The 12,845-nt window shown below is 39.1% G+C and overlaps 1 protein-coding gene across 3 annotated transcripts in view; it reads left to right on the forward strand.

Moving 5' to 3' along the window:
* The window catches only part of NUP153 (nucleoporin 153), a 43,728-nt gene that overhangs the window by 15,664 nt on the left and 15,219 nt on the right, over window positions 1-12,845 (forward strand). For all 3 annotated transcript variants that reach the window (XM_031049734.2, XM_031049735.2, XM_013129254.3), the window contains exons 3-11: window positions 1,372-1,617; window positions 2,953-3,092; window positions 3,175-3,303; window positions 4,861-4,977; window positions 5,103-5,141; window positions 5,245-5,298; window positions 7,966-8,112; window positions 9,599-9,651; window positions 12,230-12,359. In XM_031049734.2, coding sequence (XP_030905594.2) covers window positions 1,372-1,617; window positions 2,953-3,092; window positions 3,175-3,303; window positions 4,861-4,977; window positions 5,103-5,141; window positions 5,245-5,298; window positions 7,966-8,112; window positions 9,599-9,651; window positions 12,230-12,359 — 1,055 coding nt within the window. The remainder of the gene's footprint in view (window positions 1-1,371; window positions 1,618-2,952; window positions 3,093-3,174; window positions 3,304-4,860; window positions 4,978-5,102; window positions 5,142-5,244; window positions 5,299-7,965; window positions 8,113-9,598; window positions 9,652-12,229; window positions 12,360-12,845) is intronic.

Consider the following 12,845-nt stretch of genomic DNA (forward strand, 5'->3'; position numbering starts at 1 on the left):
ATTAAGTAGAGAAGTTTTGTCTGAACACGTGTACATAGCCATCTGTGTGGAAAGTCAGTTGCTTCTGTTGTTGGCAGAATGGAAAATAATGAGGAAATACCTTTGCCACCAGTGTCATCTAATTGTAAATAAGGAGCTTTATTGTTTTTTGTGTAGCTCTAGCTGGAGGATGAGTTTGGATAAAGGAATAGAGGAGGTCTTCATGAGTGAGGAACACATGTTGGCTGTGTGAAAGGACCTTTCAATAAGAACAGCTGCACAGCAAACGTTCTAGCTCTAAAAAAATTTAAGAGCAGATGGACACCCTAGAACCCTTAATAGCTTTTGTTGCAGTCTGTGGATGCTGTAGGCCAACCTTTCTTGCTATAGTTAATAAGATTTTTAATTATTACTGTTATTTTTGAATGCTTGTTTCTTCAGCTCTGAGTTACCAGTGTGCTAGAGTCTGTATTCCTTTGTTTGGCCAGCCTTTGACATGATAACACTTTATCTCAAACAAGACAGTCCTAAAAACCTACCAGTGCTTTGGAGACCTAATTACTAGTACTGTGGTGGTTATGAAGATTGAACTAGCTATAAGCTTCAGTGCAAATATCAAGAGGATGGTGACTCAAAATCATGTTCATATCCAGAACTCCCAGGAGAGACTGTGGCCTTACATGGGTATCAGGCAAGATATTAAGAGATGTTCCATTTGGGTGACAAGTTGGGGCTGTGAGACCACCTCTTGCAGGACACTGAAGAGGTTCATGAGGCAAAGAATGCCTATCTTGCAACTGAGGCCATGGGGCTTATTTGTCTTTGTGCCCACATCTCAAAAGTTAATGGATAGAGATAATGTTTTGCCTGTAACATGACCTGATGTTGTAGAATTTGGAGAGAGGGATGATGACACCAAAAGAAACTACTCCCCCAGAAAATCTCTTGAAATACCCATTTTCATGTCATGTAGTCAGATTAAAATCATCTGTGTTATAAGATTATGTCAACTGCAGATTTGTTTGTAACTTGGCATGTAACTTCAAATTTTATAAAGCTTTTATTGCAAGTTTTGTCTGCAGAAGAAGGATGCACATTTTTGATTTAGTGAAAGACCCGGTGTTACAGGACTTGAACTTAGGGTCAGAATCTGGTGTTGTAAAACCTCATCATTAACTGCTTCTTAATGGGACATTAATACTTAGTATTACAAGCAGTGTTGCTGTTGTAATCAGACAGATGAAACCTTATCTGGGTGAGGAAGAAGTTAAATTTGGCTTCTCTATTTTTGTGCTTGAAACTTGGCAATAGCATGGCTGTTGATAGAAAACAGGTTTTGGCTTCTGTGAGCTTGCCTATAGGAAAGCTAATTGCCTCCCTGTTCTTGTTTAGAACCATCCACAAGTAGATCTGCATTGAACTACTCAGATGTGTTAACAAGGCCCTCTCTTCATCGGAGCCATTTGAACTGTACCGTGTTGGATTCTACAGTACCACATTGTCAGCCTTCTACATCTTCACTTGGCATTGGCAGTCCTGGACTGTCTCTTGTAAGAGAAATAAAAGATTCTACCTCTCAGCATGATGATGATAACATCTCAACAACCAGTGGCTTCTCCTCTAGAGCATCTGATAAAGGTAACTTTCATGTTCCCTAACTGATTTTTGATAACATTAAGTACTTCGCATTCTTTAATATTCCACATCACTTTAGTAAATGAAGTGGGTAACTATCAGCTTTGGGTGTTAGAATTGAATTTAATTTTTAGCATTTTAAGAAGTATATAATCCTGTCACCTTTTTAATATAACCATGCTTTGGAATGTATTTATGAGACTTGATGTTGAGTCAGTGCTGATGAACACAGTTTTAGCTAGGTTGTCTGTAAATCTTGAACTTGGATAGTAGGATCTGAAGATGACTGTCTGTAGCTGGACAGCTAGGTTGATTGCCTAGAAGGAAGAGTGATTCACAATGTTTAACTGACAACTGCTTGACTGTGAATAAATACAGGTGTCAGATGGAAACACAAATAGATATTTTCCTGTTTTCACCAGGAGTCAATAAAGGAGCAATTTCTGGGCTGCTTTTTTGTCCTTTCCTGGTAGAAGACAAGAGTTGTTAATACTGCCATGTCTTTTGCTGAATTCAGTAAGGAATATACCCCATTTCATAATAAAAAAGGAAAACAAAACCCAAACCATTGTATTGGTGTAGATGGGGACTTAAGGGATCTCACTGAGAAAGGGCAAACAGATTTGCAGCTTTTTCTAGCCCCTCTCCTTCCCATCCGCTCCCTCCACCCTCACCCTCCACCCCACCCCCCCCCCCCCCCCCCCCCAGTATAAATGGAGATTGAGGTGTGCTCAGCAAGTTTTCTGGAGAACATGTTTTCACAATGCAGAGTAGATGTTGACAGAGTTCAGCAATATAACCCAAGTATACACTAGAGCTTTCTGGTGTGTTTCCATAAAACATACATGGGGAATAGGTTGTAAACTCTGTTAGTTCAGCCTTTGAGGAATTTTTCAGGTTTAAAATCTGTGCAGTTCTGACCTATGCTGGCCTCTAACCCTTTACCAACATAGGAAAAACTTTGTGTTACTGTAGATGCACCAGTGTTTATGAAGTTCCTTTTTATTTTACTGTGAAAGAATTAAAAAAAAAAATTGCTCTGCATTGGAAGTATATTAACTTGTGCATGCTTTTGAAAGGTTACTGTAAGGTAACGTATTTGCAGTTCTGTGAACAGACTTCAAGAGTTGACACTTGTTTTTCATACAATATGTGAAATTTATGTGTTTGAAAAACTCTGAAGATTATAGAGTGTTTGAGAAATACATGTTAGGGGACTTTTTAATTCTGTAAGACTTATTTTTGTGTATTAAAGAACTCTGGTGTTAGTGTGATCTTCAGTATTAAAGTTCTCTATGTATACAAGGCATTTATGTATAGCATGTGTCATTTTGGCAGATATCACAGTTTCAAAAAATACTTCAGCACCACTGCTGTGGTCCACAGAAGCTGAAAGATCTCATTCCCTCTCACAACATCCTGCAGCTAGCTCTAAAAAACCTGCATTCAATTTATCTGCTTTTGGATCTCCCTCTCCTGTAAGTACTGCACAGTATCAATTTTAAATAGTTTGAATTTGTAGCCATTTTGCTAACCATTTATTTTAATACCATTCCGTAGTCACTTGGAAATGCTTCTGTCTTTAAGACAAGCCAGCTTGGGGATTCTCCATTTTACCCTGGAAAGACCACTTACGGTGGTGCAGCTGCAGCAGCAAGGGAGACAAAAGCACGAATTGCTCCTTATCAGGTATGAGAATAGCCGTGTGTCCTGAGGGAAAATGTAAGCAAAATACAGAAGAGGTAGCATTGCCAAAAGAGCTGTGAGCAGGGAGCTGAAAATGTGGCAACAGTTCCCATTTTGCCCTCTCAACCTACAAGAGTAGGAAAGAATTTCTGTTTAAATTATTTTTTAACAGTTTATGTAGAAATTCTTGTTGTGATGCACAAGAATGACAGTAACATCTTAGATTCTGGCTAGTTGTTTGTAGTTGGGATTTCCTCTGTTGTAAACTCTTTAAAAAAAATCCATTGGCTGCCTCCTGACTGTATTGTATTAAAATAACATGTAACTAAACCCAGCAATGACATAACTTGTGTTCATAGTAGCAAAAGCTACCTGCCTGATACTTGTCTGTATATCTTGCACAAGCATACCTACACTCATGCTATGAATATATTGTGTAAAAAATTAAAAATGCTGCCAACTCTCAGTAGCTAGGGTTGATTCTGAAAGGAAGTCAATAAAATCCGGTTCAGTCAGAATGTGTTCATGCCGAAATTACCTTTATTTTAAAAAATAATATCAAAAGTCACAAGGAACTTTACTTAAGAAACTGGAAATAAGAGTTTGCTGGACCTATTCTGGCAGCTTATTTCTGCCATGGAACAAAGGGGATCTCCACGTTCCTGACTTAGGAGAAACCTTGAAAACTTAACAGTTCACTTAAAACACTTAAACTTCAGAACACTCAGAACTTCCTGTAAGCTAGGAGCCCTCTTTGGTCATCTGTTTCTATTTTCCACAAAATAAATGTGGATTGTGCTGAAAGGAGGAATGAAAATACTAGGCTTTTGAAGGACGGATCAGCTTGCTTGTTGCTGCATACTGTAGATTACAGCAAGTCTTGCTGGTGTTTTTTACGTGCTGTTTAGTCTGTCTGCACATAGCAGCTTGATAAGGACGATGTGGTTACATGAGGGGTTTTAACATAATTAAAAAAAACACTTTAAAAGAAGCGTGTTTTTTTTTTTAATATTATATTTTTATGTAAAGTCATGTGGTACAAATAAACTAGTCTGCTTTTCAGTGTTATATGTTTAGATTGTTACAGTTCAGTTCAGATCAGATCTTTTTAAACAGAATAAAAAGATCTGCAGTCAACTGTAGTCTTGGAGGAAGGGAGGAAATGAGAAGTAAAACTAGAAATTCCTAATGATGATTGTATATGCTGGTTTTACGTTTACACCATCCAGAAACTCTGAGATCTGTTTTGTTAGTGAAAGTACTTTGTACAGCACAAGCCTTTGCTTCAGTTCTGTTTTCCTAATTACTGCTTCAGAGACCATACAGGTCTAACGTCTTCCCGTTTATGAATTTTTACAGTTTATTATTTCTTTCATTGCTTTGTCCTGCATGCAAGATGTATGGGGCCCATCTTCTGTAAAGTCAGTAGAGTGTATTTTCCCCTTCATGGCTTGAATACCTAGTGAGTGCATTTCTCTGTCATCAGCATAGCCATAGGGCATAAAATACACGCATCTTTAAAAAATCAGTGTTACAATATTTGCAATGCTAATTTTTCAGCCACCAGTAAGAAGACAAATGAAAGCTAAACAAGCAAATGTGCAATCCTGTGGTGTGACAAGTTCCACAGCACGGCGCATCTTGCAGTCATTGGAGAAGATGTCAAGTCCTTTGGCGGTAAATGACGCTTCTTTTAATCTGTTTTATTTCGTGTGTTTGAAAAACATAGTAAATGTGCTAGAACAGGATGAAGATCTTCCTTACATAGTATCCAGTTTAATTTATTTCACTGTTTTTAACAGGATGCTAAAAGGATTCCATCTTCTAGTCCACTGTCTTCTGTAAGTTGATTGTAAACCCCCCACAGTTTTGTGGATGGAACCCTCTCTTGGGAAAAGAAAATAGATTGTCCTCTAATATTTACTCCTTTTTTTTTCCCCTTAGCCTCTGGACAGGAGTGGGCTGAATATTACTACCTTCCAACCCAAGCGAAACCAGGTAAGAACCAGTAACATCTTAGGATGAGTTAGATGACTTTCTGTTCTTTATATTACAAGAAATGTCACAAACTTCAGTGTCAGCATACATATGAATTGTAGCTGCCCCGGCTGTGTGGAAGTTGCTAAAAATGTCTTTTCTACCCACACTAGAAGGATTGTGAAGGTTTCTCAGGTTTAGAATTATGTTTTTTATGGACACAATCTCTCAAGAAGTTTCTATGCTAATCCCTTGATTAGAAGTATAATTAATTTTACAGGCACTTCAGAATTTACAAACATCTTGTATTTTCTGTATCATCATTCCCCATATGCTAAATTACAAGAACATTGAAAAACAGAGCATACAATTTCTTACCATAAATGTTATCTAAATAATTGAAAACAAAGCTGATACGGATTCTCAGCTAAATTGTGGATCTACACCTGTGATGAGGCATTAGGAAAAATCTACCAGATTTACAGCGTAGAGCCTGACGTCAGTCAGAAGTGAATGTTGCATGCAGCTGTCGCTGGTAAAAGCAGAGAAATTGTGTATGCGTAATTCATGAAGTTTGGCAGGGGAAGGTTAGCCCTGGCTGAGAAGGGGAGGAGAAGGTTGAGTGTTTTCCTACTAAAGCAAATGTGTGGTTGACAGAACGCTTGAGCACTTGAGCCAAATTTTTTGCTGGTATTCCTTATGGTATTTTTCTTATTTTGAATATCTGCACCAGACAGAATAGCCCTTGGTGTGTTAAATATCTTAATTTTTTCATTGTGTATTCCTGTCTTAACCAATTTGATATTTTTCTACAATAAATTCACCTGCCTTATGTGTGAAGGGAAGGTGGTGGATTTTAGTAAGGCTTTTGATACTGCCCTTGACAGCATCCTTCTGTCCTATCCCTGGAAACAGGTCAGGTTGGACAGGGCTCTGAGCAACCTGATGTACTTGAAAGTGACCCTGCAAATTGCAAGTTGGGGGTTGGACTAGATGACCTTTAAAGGTCCCTTTGATCCCAAACTATTCTATGATTATGCACCTGGGACAGAGTAAGACTGGACACAAGTATAAACTGTAGCAGAGTGGCTGGAGAGAAGCCCTGCAGGAAGCAACCTGAGGATGCTGGTTGGCCACAGGCTCAATGTGAGTCAGCAGTGTGCCTGGGCAGCCATGAGGGCAAGCTACATCCTGGGGTGCATCAAACACGGCATCACCAGCCAGTCAACAGAGGTGATTATCCCACTGTACTCAGTGTTGGTGCAGCCTCACCTTGAGTACTGTGTGCAGTTCTGGGCCCCACAGTTTGAGAAGGGAGTTGAATATGTCCAGAGGAGGACAACAAAGCTGGTGACAGGACTGGAGGGAATGAACTTTGGGAGCAGTTAAGGACCCTGGGTTTGTGTAGCTTGGAGAGAAGGAGGCTGAGGGGTGAACTCATTGCTCTCTACAGCTTTCTGAGAAGGGGAAGGGGAGAGAAAGGTGCTGAGCTCTTCTCCCTGGGGTCCAGTGACAGGACATGTGGCTCAAAGCTGCATCAATCAGAGGAGGTTTAGACTTGACATTAAAAAGCATTTCTTTAATGAGAGGGTGATCGAACACTGCAGCAGGCTTAGTAGAGAGGTGATTGATGCCTCAAGCCTGTCAGTGTTGAAGAAGCATTTGGACAGTGTCCTTAACAACATGCTTTAACTTTTGGTCAGCCCTGCATTGGTCAGACAGCTGGACTAGATGATTGTTTAGATCCTTTCCAACTATTCTGTTCTAACTCAATTTCGTTTACATTTAAAAAGAGCAGTGGACCATTCTTGACTCAGAATCGGTTTGTGAACTTACATGAACTACATTTTACTCATGGTTTCAAAATGAGTTAATAAATTTTAGAAAGAAGTACTTTTAACCACATGAAATTAGTTACCAAGAGTTGGGAGATACTGTGAAATTAAAGCGGCACTGTAAACACAGTTTTCTTTTGGTGTTAATTTAAATAATAGCATGCATCTGAAGTCTCACTCTTCTGATCCCTAAAACTGGAGATGAAGTCATTGGTAAACCTTGTAGCTTTTTGGTTTGCAATTCAGTTAAGTCAGTTTTGCAGAATCTACAGGGCTTTCTATTAAAAATTAGCACTTGTCTGAAAATTGCTTTGACAAGCAAAGTCAAACCAGTACTTTTAAATGTATCTAATGCAAATATGAAACATTGGAACATATTTTAATAAACGAGACTTTTAAAATTACTTTACAACTTTTTTTTTTTAAATTGTTGTTTCAAAGGAGGAAAAATGCAACCATTAGCTGCTGAACACTTTGAATGTTAAACGAATGGATTAAGTCAATTAAAAAAATATTACGGTGTGGACAGAAGAGAGGAAAAGATGAAAGTATATTATAGTAACATGAGTTATTTTGATTATAGGAACATGACTTATTTTGTCTATAAAGATAACTGCCAAATTTAAAATAAGATTCAGTCAGAGTTTGTCTACTTCTATTGCTTTTTGGATTTCATAACAGGTTTTGTGGTGATTTCCATCTGCAAGCTAAATGCTTTCAACACTTCTAAATAATTTTCACTGGGTGCTGAGGCTTACTGGAGTTTTAAAGTTCTGTAGCTTTCTTAATCAGTAAATGCTGTGGCACTTTGCATGGGTGCAAGGATAAATTGATTATTGCTTCTCTTTCAAAGATGGAATCGCAGCTTCCACCTGTCCAGAAACTTGTGACACCAAAGGCAATCTCTCTGTCAGGGAGTCGGACCCAGTACTTTAAACCATCTCTGACTCCAGCTACTGATTCCAGCAAAATTCACCAGAGGGTAGATACAAAGCACAAAGTAAGTCACTTTCTGGTCCTTATCTGCCTGCTTTTTATAACTTTGGAATGTCTCTAACCAATTATTCTAATAAGGTGCTCTTTCTTGGCAAACAGTACCAATAGCATGAGGTAAGCATTAAAGCAGGGGTAGAGCCATTTCGAAATAAATGCTTTGAGGTTTTATGGATTTAAATGTATTTTTGGAACAGTAAGTGGCTGGGGGTTAACTACAGAATGTGATGATGCACTGCTGGGCAGGCTGCTCTCAGTGAAAAAATGTTTAAATGCAGAAACAACATTCCTTTTTGTATGTTCCTGTACACAAAGCTGTCATCGATGGAACATGCTGATGTTGTGTATAAACTCTGTACAGGCTCTGAGATTTCTGACAGTAACCCATTCTGATCACTTTGGTGTAGATGGAGTTCCTGGTAAACTTTCCTTGAAACAAGATTGGCATCTCTTTCAGGAAAAAAAAAACCCCATGTTTCCAATATCAGTATGATTGTAATAACCAGGTTTAAGATGATGCCAACCTCATGAAGTTTAACCACGCCAAGTACAAGGTCCTACACCTGGTCGGAGCAATCCGAGGCACAGCTAGAGGCTGGGCAATAAGGAAATTCAGAGCAGCCTTGCGGAGAAAGACTTGGGGGTGTTGGTCAATGAGAAAATGAACATGAGCTGGCTTCGGTGTGTGCTCGCAGCCCAGAAAGCCAACTGTATCCTGGGCTGCATCAAAAGGAGTGTGACCAGCAGGTCAAAGGAGGTGATCCTGCCCCTCTATTCTGCTCTTGTGACACCTCACTTGGAGTATTGTGTGCAGTTCTGGTGTCCTCAACATAAAAAGGACATGGAACTGTTAGAACAAGTCTAGAGGAGGGCCATGAGGATGATCAGGGGACTGGAGCACCTCCTGTATGAAGATAGGCTGAGAAAGTTGGTGCTGTTCAGCCTGGAGAAGAGAAGGCTGCGTGGAGACCTCATAGCAGCCTTCCAGTATCTGAAGGGGGCTTATAAGAATGCTAGGGAGGGACTCTTCATTAGGGACTGTAGTGACAGGACAAGGGGTAACAGGTTGAAACTTAAACAGCAGAGGTTTAGACTGGATATAAGGAAGAAATTCTTTACTGTTAGGGTGGTGAGGTACTGGAATGTGTTACCCAGGGAGGTAGTGAATGCTCCATCCCTGGTGGTGTTCAGGGCCAGGCTGGATGAAGCCTTGGGTGATATGGTTTAGTGTGAGGTGTCCCTGCCCATGGCAGGGGGGTTGGAACTAGATGATCTTAAGGTCCTTTCCAACCCTAACTATTCTATGATTCTGTGACTTTGTAGGCGAGAGATCAAAGCAGATTGTCATAGTGGTTAGAAAAGAAGCTTAAGTAGATCATGGCTATTTAGTGTTATAAACAACATTAACCATGTCTGGTTGGTTGTCTTTTCTTTGTATGTGTTTTATAAATACATTCACATAAATCTTGAAATAAATCAAACTTAACTTCCAGGGCATGAGAGAGAAGAGTTTTCCTACAGAACAGCGAGTAAACCCATCTGAAAGGTATGTCAAATCTGTTAATTGAAAACACTTGAAAGCTCTCTCTTTTGTCAGTATAGTCTGCATGCCTGCCTTCTTTTGGAAGGCCAGTAACAGTTCTCAGTGAAGGGAATGGAAAATACAGTGAAAAGATTGTATTACAAGACAATTTTAACCATTTGTGCATCTTGATGTTCACTGGAGGGAGGGCACCTATTCATTTCAGCTAATGATTTAATTATTTGGAGTCAGAAAACTTTGTCCTAAAAGAACTATTCTTCCTGAAAGATTCGTTATAAGAAGTGGCTTACAGTTCAGGTGTATATTTAATTTGTAGGCTTTTTTTTTAAAGCAGAAACTTGTAGGAAGATAATTTACTAATACCCCTTTCATGGCAAAGTCACTCGTTTGCATGAAAACCAGGAGCCATTTAGAAATATCTGAGGCTAAATGCCAATTTGTCTGTAAAACACAGAATTCCAGGCAAGTTAATTGTATTTCTTCTTGAGGAGATAGTCTTGCATTACACTACTTGCTTGGTTTAGGTAGAATGACTTCACCTCCAGATAATATTGATGATTCTCACTTCTGGGCAACTACTCTTCTGGGTAGTGCTTGAATTAAGACACTTTGCATTCAAAGGATACCTTTTTTGGAGGCTTCATCCATTTCAAAGAACAGTGGCAGGGAACTGTGTTTTGTTGTCTCTGTGTTCATCTTCCAAGCAATTATGTTTCCTTGGGCATTCATTGGCTTGCGAAAAAACCCACAACAAACCAGTCCTTTGTTTTGGCATCTAATAATTTGACTTCACAGCAGCCACCTTTTCAGGGGTGGCTGTAAGTGTTTGGCACAAGTGCAAACAGATGTTACATTTTAATTGTGGGATTTCAAACTGTTCTAATTTTTTTTTGTAGAATCCTTTCTTCTTCATGTTAGAAGGGAAATCCAGAAAACAGATAGTGCTCTTTATTTGGTTCACAAGTTGTATGTTCCACTTCTGTCTATAGAGTAGGTGGTCCCTTTAAAAAAAAGTTTTAGAAAGCCAGTCTCCATTGGGTGTCATGTTGTGGAGCAGGAGCACAACACTGATGAGAGGCAGCTGGCCAGGGTCCTTTGATACCAGATTAAACAAACATTCCATTGTGTATAGAGACATAGTCATGGACAAGGCTACAAGGGCTCTCAAGATAAGGAAGTACATGCAACAAAAGAACCAGATGTCTTCCTTCAAATAGATGTGGGCCTTCCACCTTTATGCAGCTAATCTGCTGTACTTCAGTACATCTCTGTTCAGCCTACCAAGGGCTATTTATTTTTTAAACCTGAGTCAGAATTGTAGGTTGGACTTACTTGCTTGAAGACAGAAAACTGTCTTTGCCCCTTAGAAGCTGACAGGTGCTAACAGAAGAGAGGAATGTGAACTATTACAGACAGGCTACAGTTGTCTGAATAAAGCTCAATTTTGACATGAGATTTTTTTTCAATCTATCGAATTGATTGTCAGTTTGGATTAGACAAAAGTATGAGCATATGGCCTTAAGGATCTGGCTTCCTCTCTGGTTATACTGCTAAGCAGACTGCAGGTATCTAACAAGTTCAGACCAATTTTGTTCCTCAGTCTTCTGGAAACTTGAGCTGGTGTCTTACAGAGTGATCAAATGTACTGTTGTAATAGCTAACTGCTTGGCTGCAGGATAAGCTTTGGTATGGTAATTATTCACAGGGATACTTAATTTTGATGCTATACTGCTTTTTATTGTTATTCCTTAGTTTACTTCTGGTTTGGGATTTTTTTTTTGCTTGTTTGCTTTGATTTTTTGGAGAGGTTTTTCTTTTCCAACTTTTATTAGGAAATCTTTCTTGTTTGGATCTAGGCTTTCGTAATGAACAGAGAAATGCCTTTATATGCCTTTACAAAAGGGATCTGTATTCATGTCTGAAAAGATTTCTGGAATGTTGGCACACCCAGACACCTCTGCTACTTCTGTTGATGTCCCCAGGAAAGCCAGAGCTGCTTCTGAAACTTCTGCTGTGTTACCTTGCCAGACAAGTTTAAGTCTCTCTATTCCATAAGAGCTGTTGCATCATTTCATGTGCACATGCACACACACAGAGGCATGCTCTCTCTTTCTCTCTCCCCCCCACTATATTTTTAGTTATTCTATCATGTCCCTGTAAAGTTACATGCTCATCACAGACTCAGAGAACTGGCAGTCAAAATTTCCGCTGTCTGGACTATTAAAAGAAAACATTAGAAAATAACAATCTAAATCAGTTCTTCTATTTCAGGTTTTCTGGCTTAGTCATCATCCATTTATGGGTGTTGTGACTGTTTCTTATGTATGTCCTTCTCATAGCAGCTATTACTTAGCTGTTCTTCTCTTAGCTGCTCTTACTTAAGAGATATTTACCAGCATTGAGCAGCTTGTGGAACAGTGTTTTTTCTGATTTCAGTTGGAAGGTGTCAGTTCTAGGACTAATAGTGGCTGTAATAGCTTGAAACAATTAGTTCATAAGTTGATGGTTTTTTCTTTTTATTTTTCCTTTTTGCTACCTCTCCATCCCTTTCCTCAACCTGCATATTCTTATTCTGTGCCAGCAATTTGACCTACCCCAAATTCAGTACTCCTGCATCCAACGGTCTGTCTTCAGGAGTGGGTGGTGGTGGCGGCAAGATGAGAAGGGAAAGAGGAGTGCACTATGTATCAAAACCTGGACAAGAACAACAGGTAAAGGACGCTTAACTTAATTGCTCTCACTGAGGTTACCGAAGTTAACTAGCTGAGTATGCCAGTTCTGTTGCCTCATAGTAATTTATAATGCCATTTCAGTTTTGTGGGTTTCTTGCTGTGTTTCAGGGCAGGCTCCAGTTTATTTATCTGTTTAAATGCCTTAGCTTTGGTTTTACATTTTTGAAATCTTTAGTCATATTCTTGGAGGTGCTTCGTACTATAAAGTTTCTCCTTAACAGTTAAGTGAACAAATTTTGGTGGAGGTACATTTGTAGAGTTTTTGTAAGGGAGTGATGTATGAAACAAGTGTCAAGTAAGTAAAGAAAGTTTGATTTTTTTATTTCGTATTTGAGTCATGTAGACAGATACAGGGCAAGAGTCTGAAGCAGAAGATAGTATTCTGTGTGTCTGCTGATGATAATACACAATTTTTGGCACTGAACCAAACTCATAATGAGAGGGTTTTTTCTTGATTTAATGGGA

This window comes from Melopsittacus undulatus, chromosome 1, assembly GCF_012275295.1.
Source record: "Melopsittacus undulatus isolate bMelUnd1 chromosome 1, bMelUnd1.mat.Z, whole genome shotgun sequence".
Classification (NCBI taxonomy): Eukaryota; Metazoa; Chordata; class Aves; order Psittaciformes; family Psittaculidae; genus Melopsittacus; species Melopsittacus undulatus.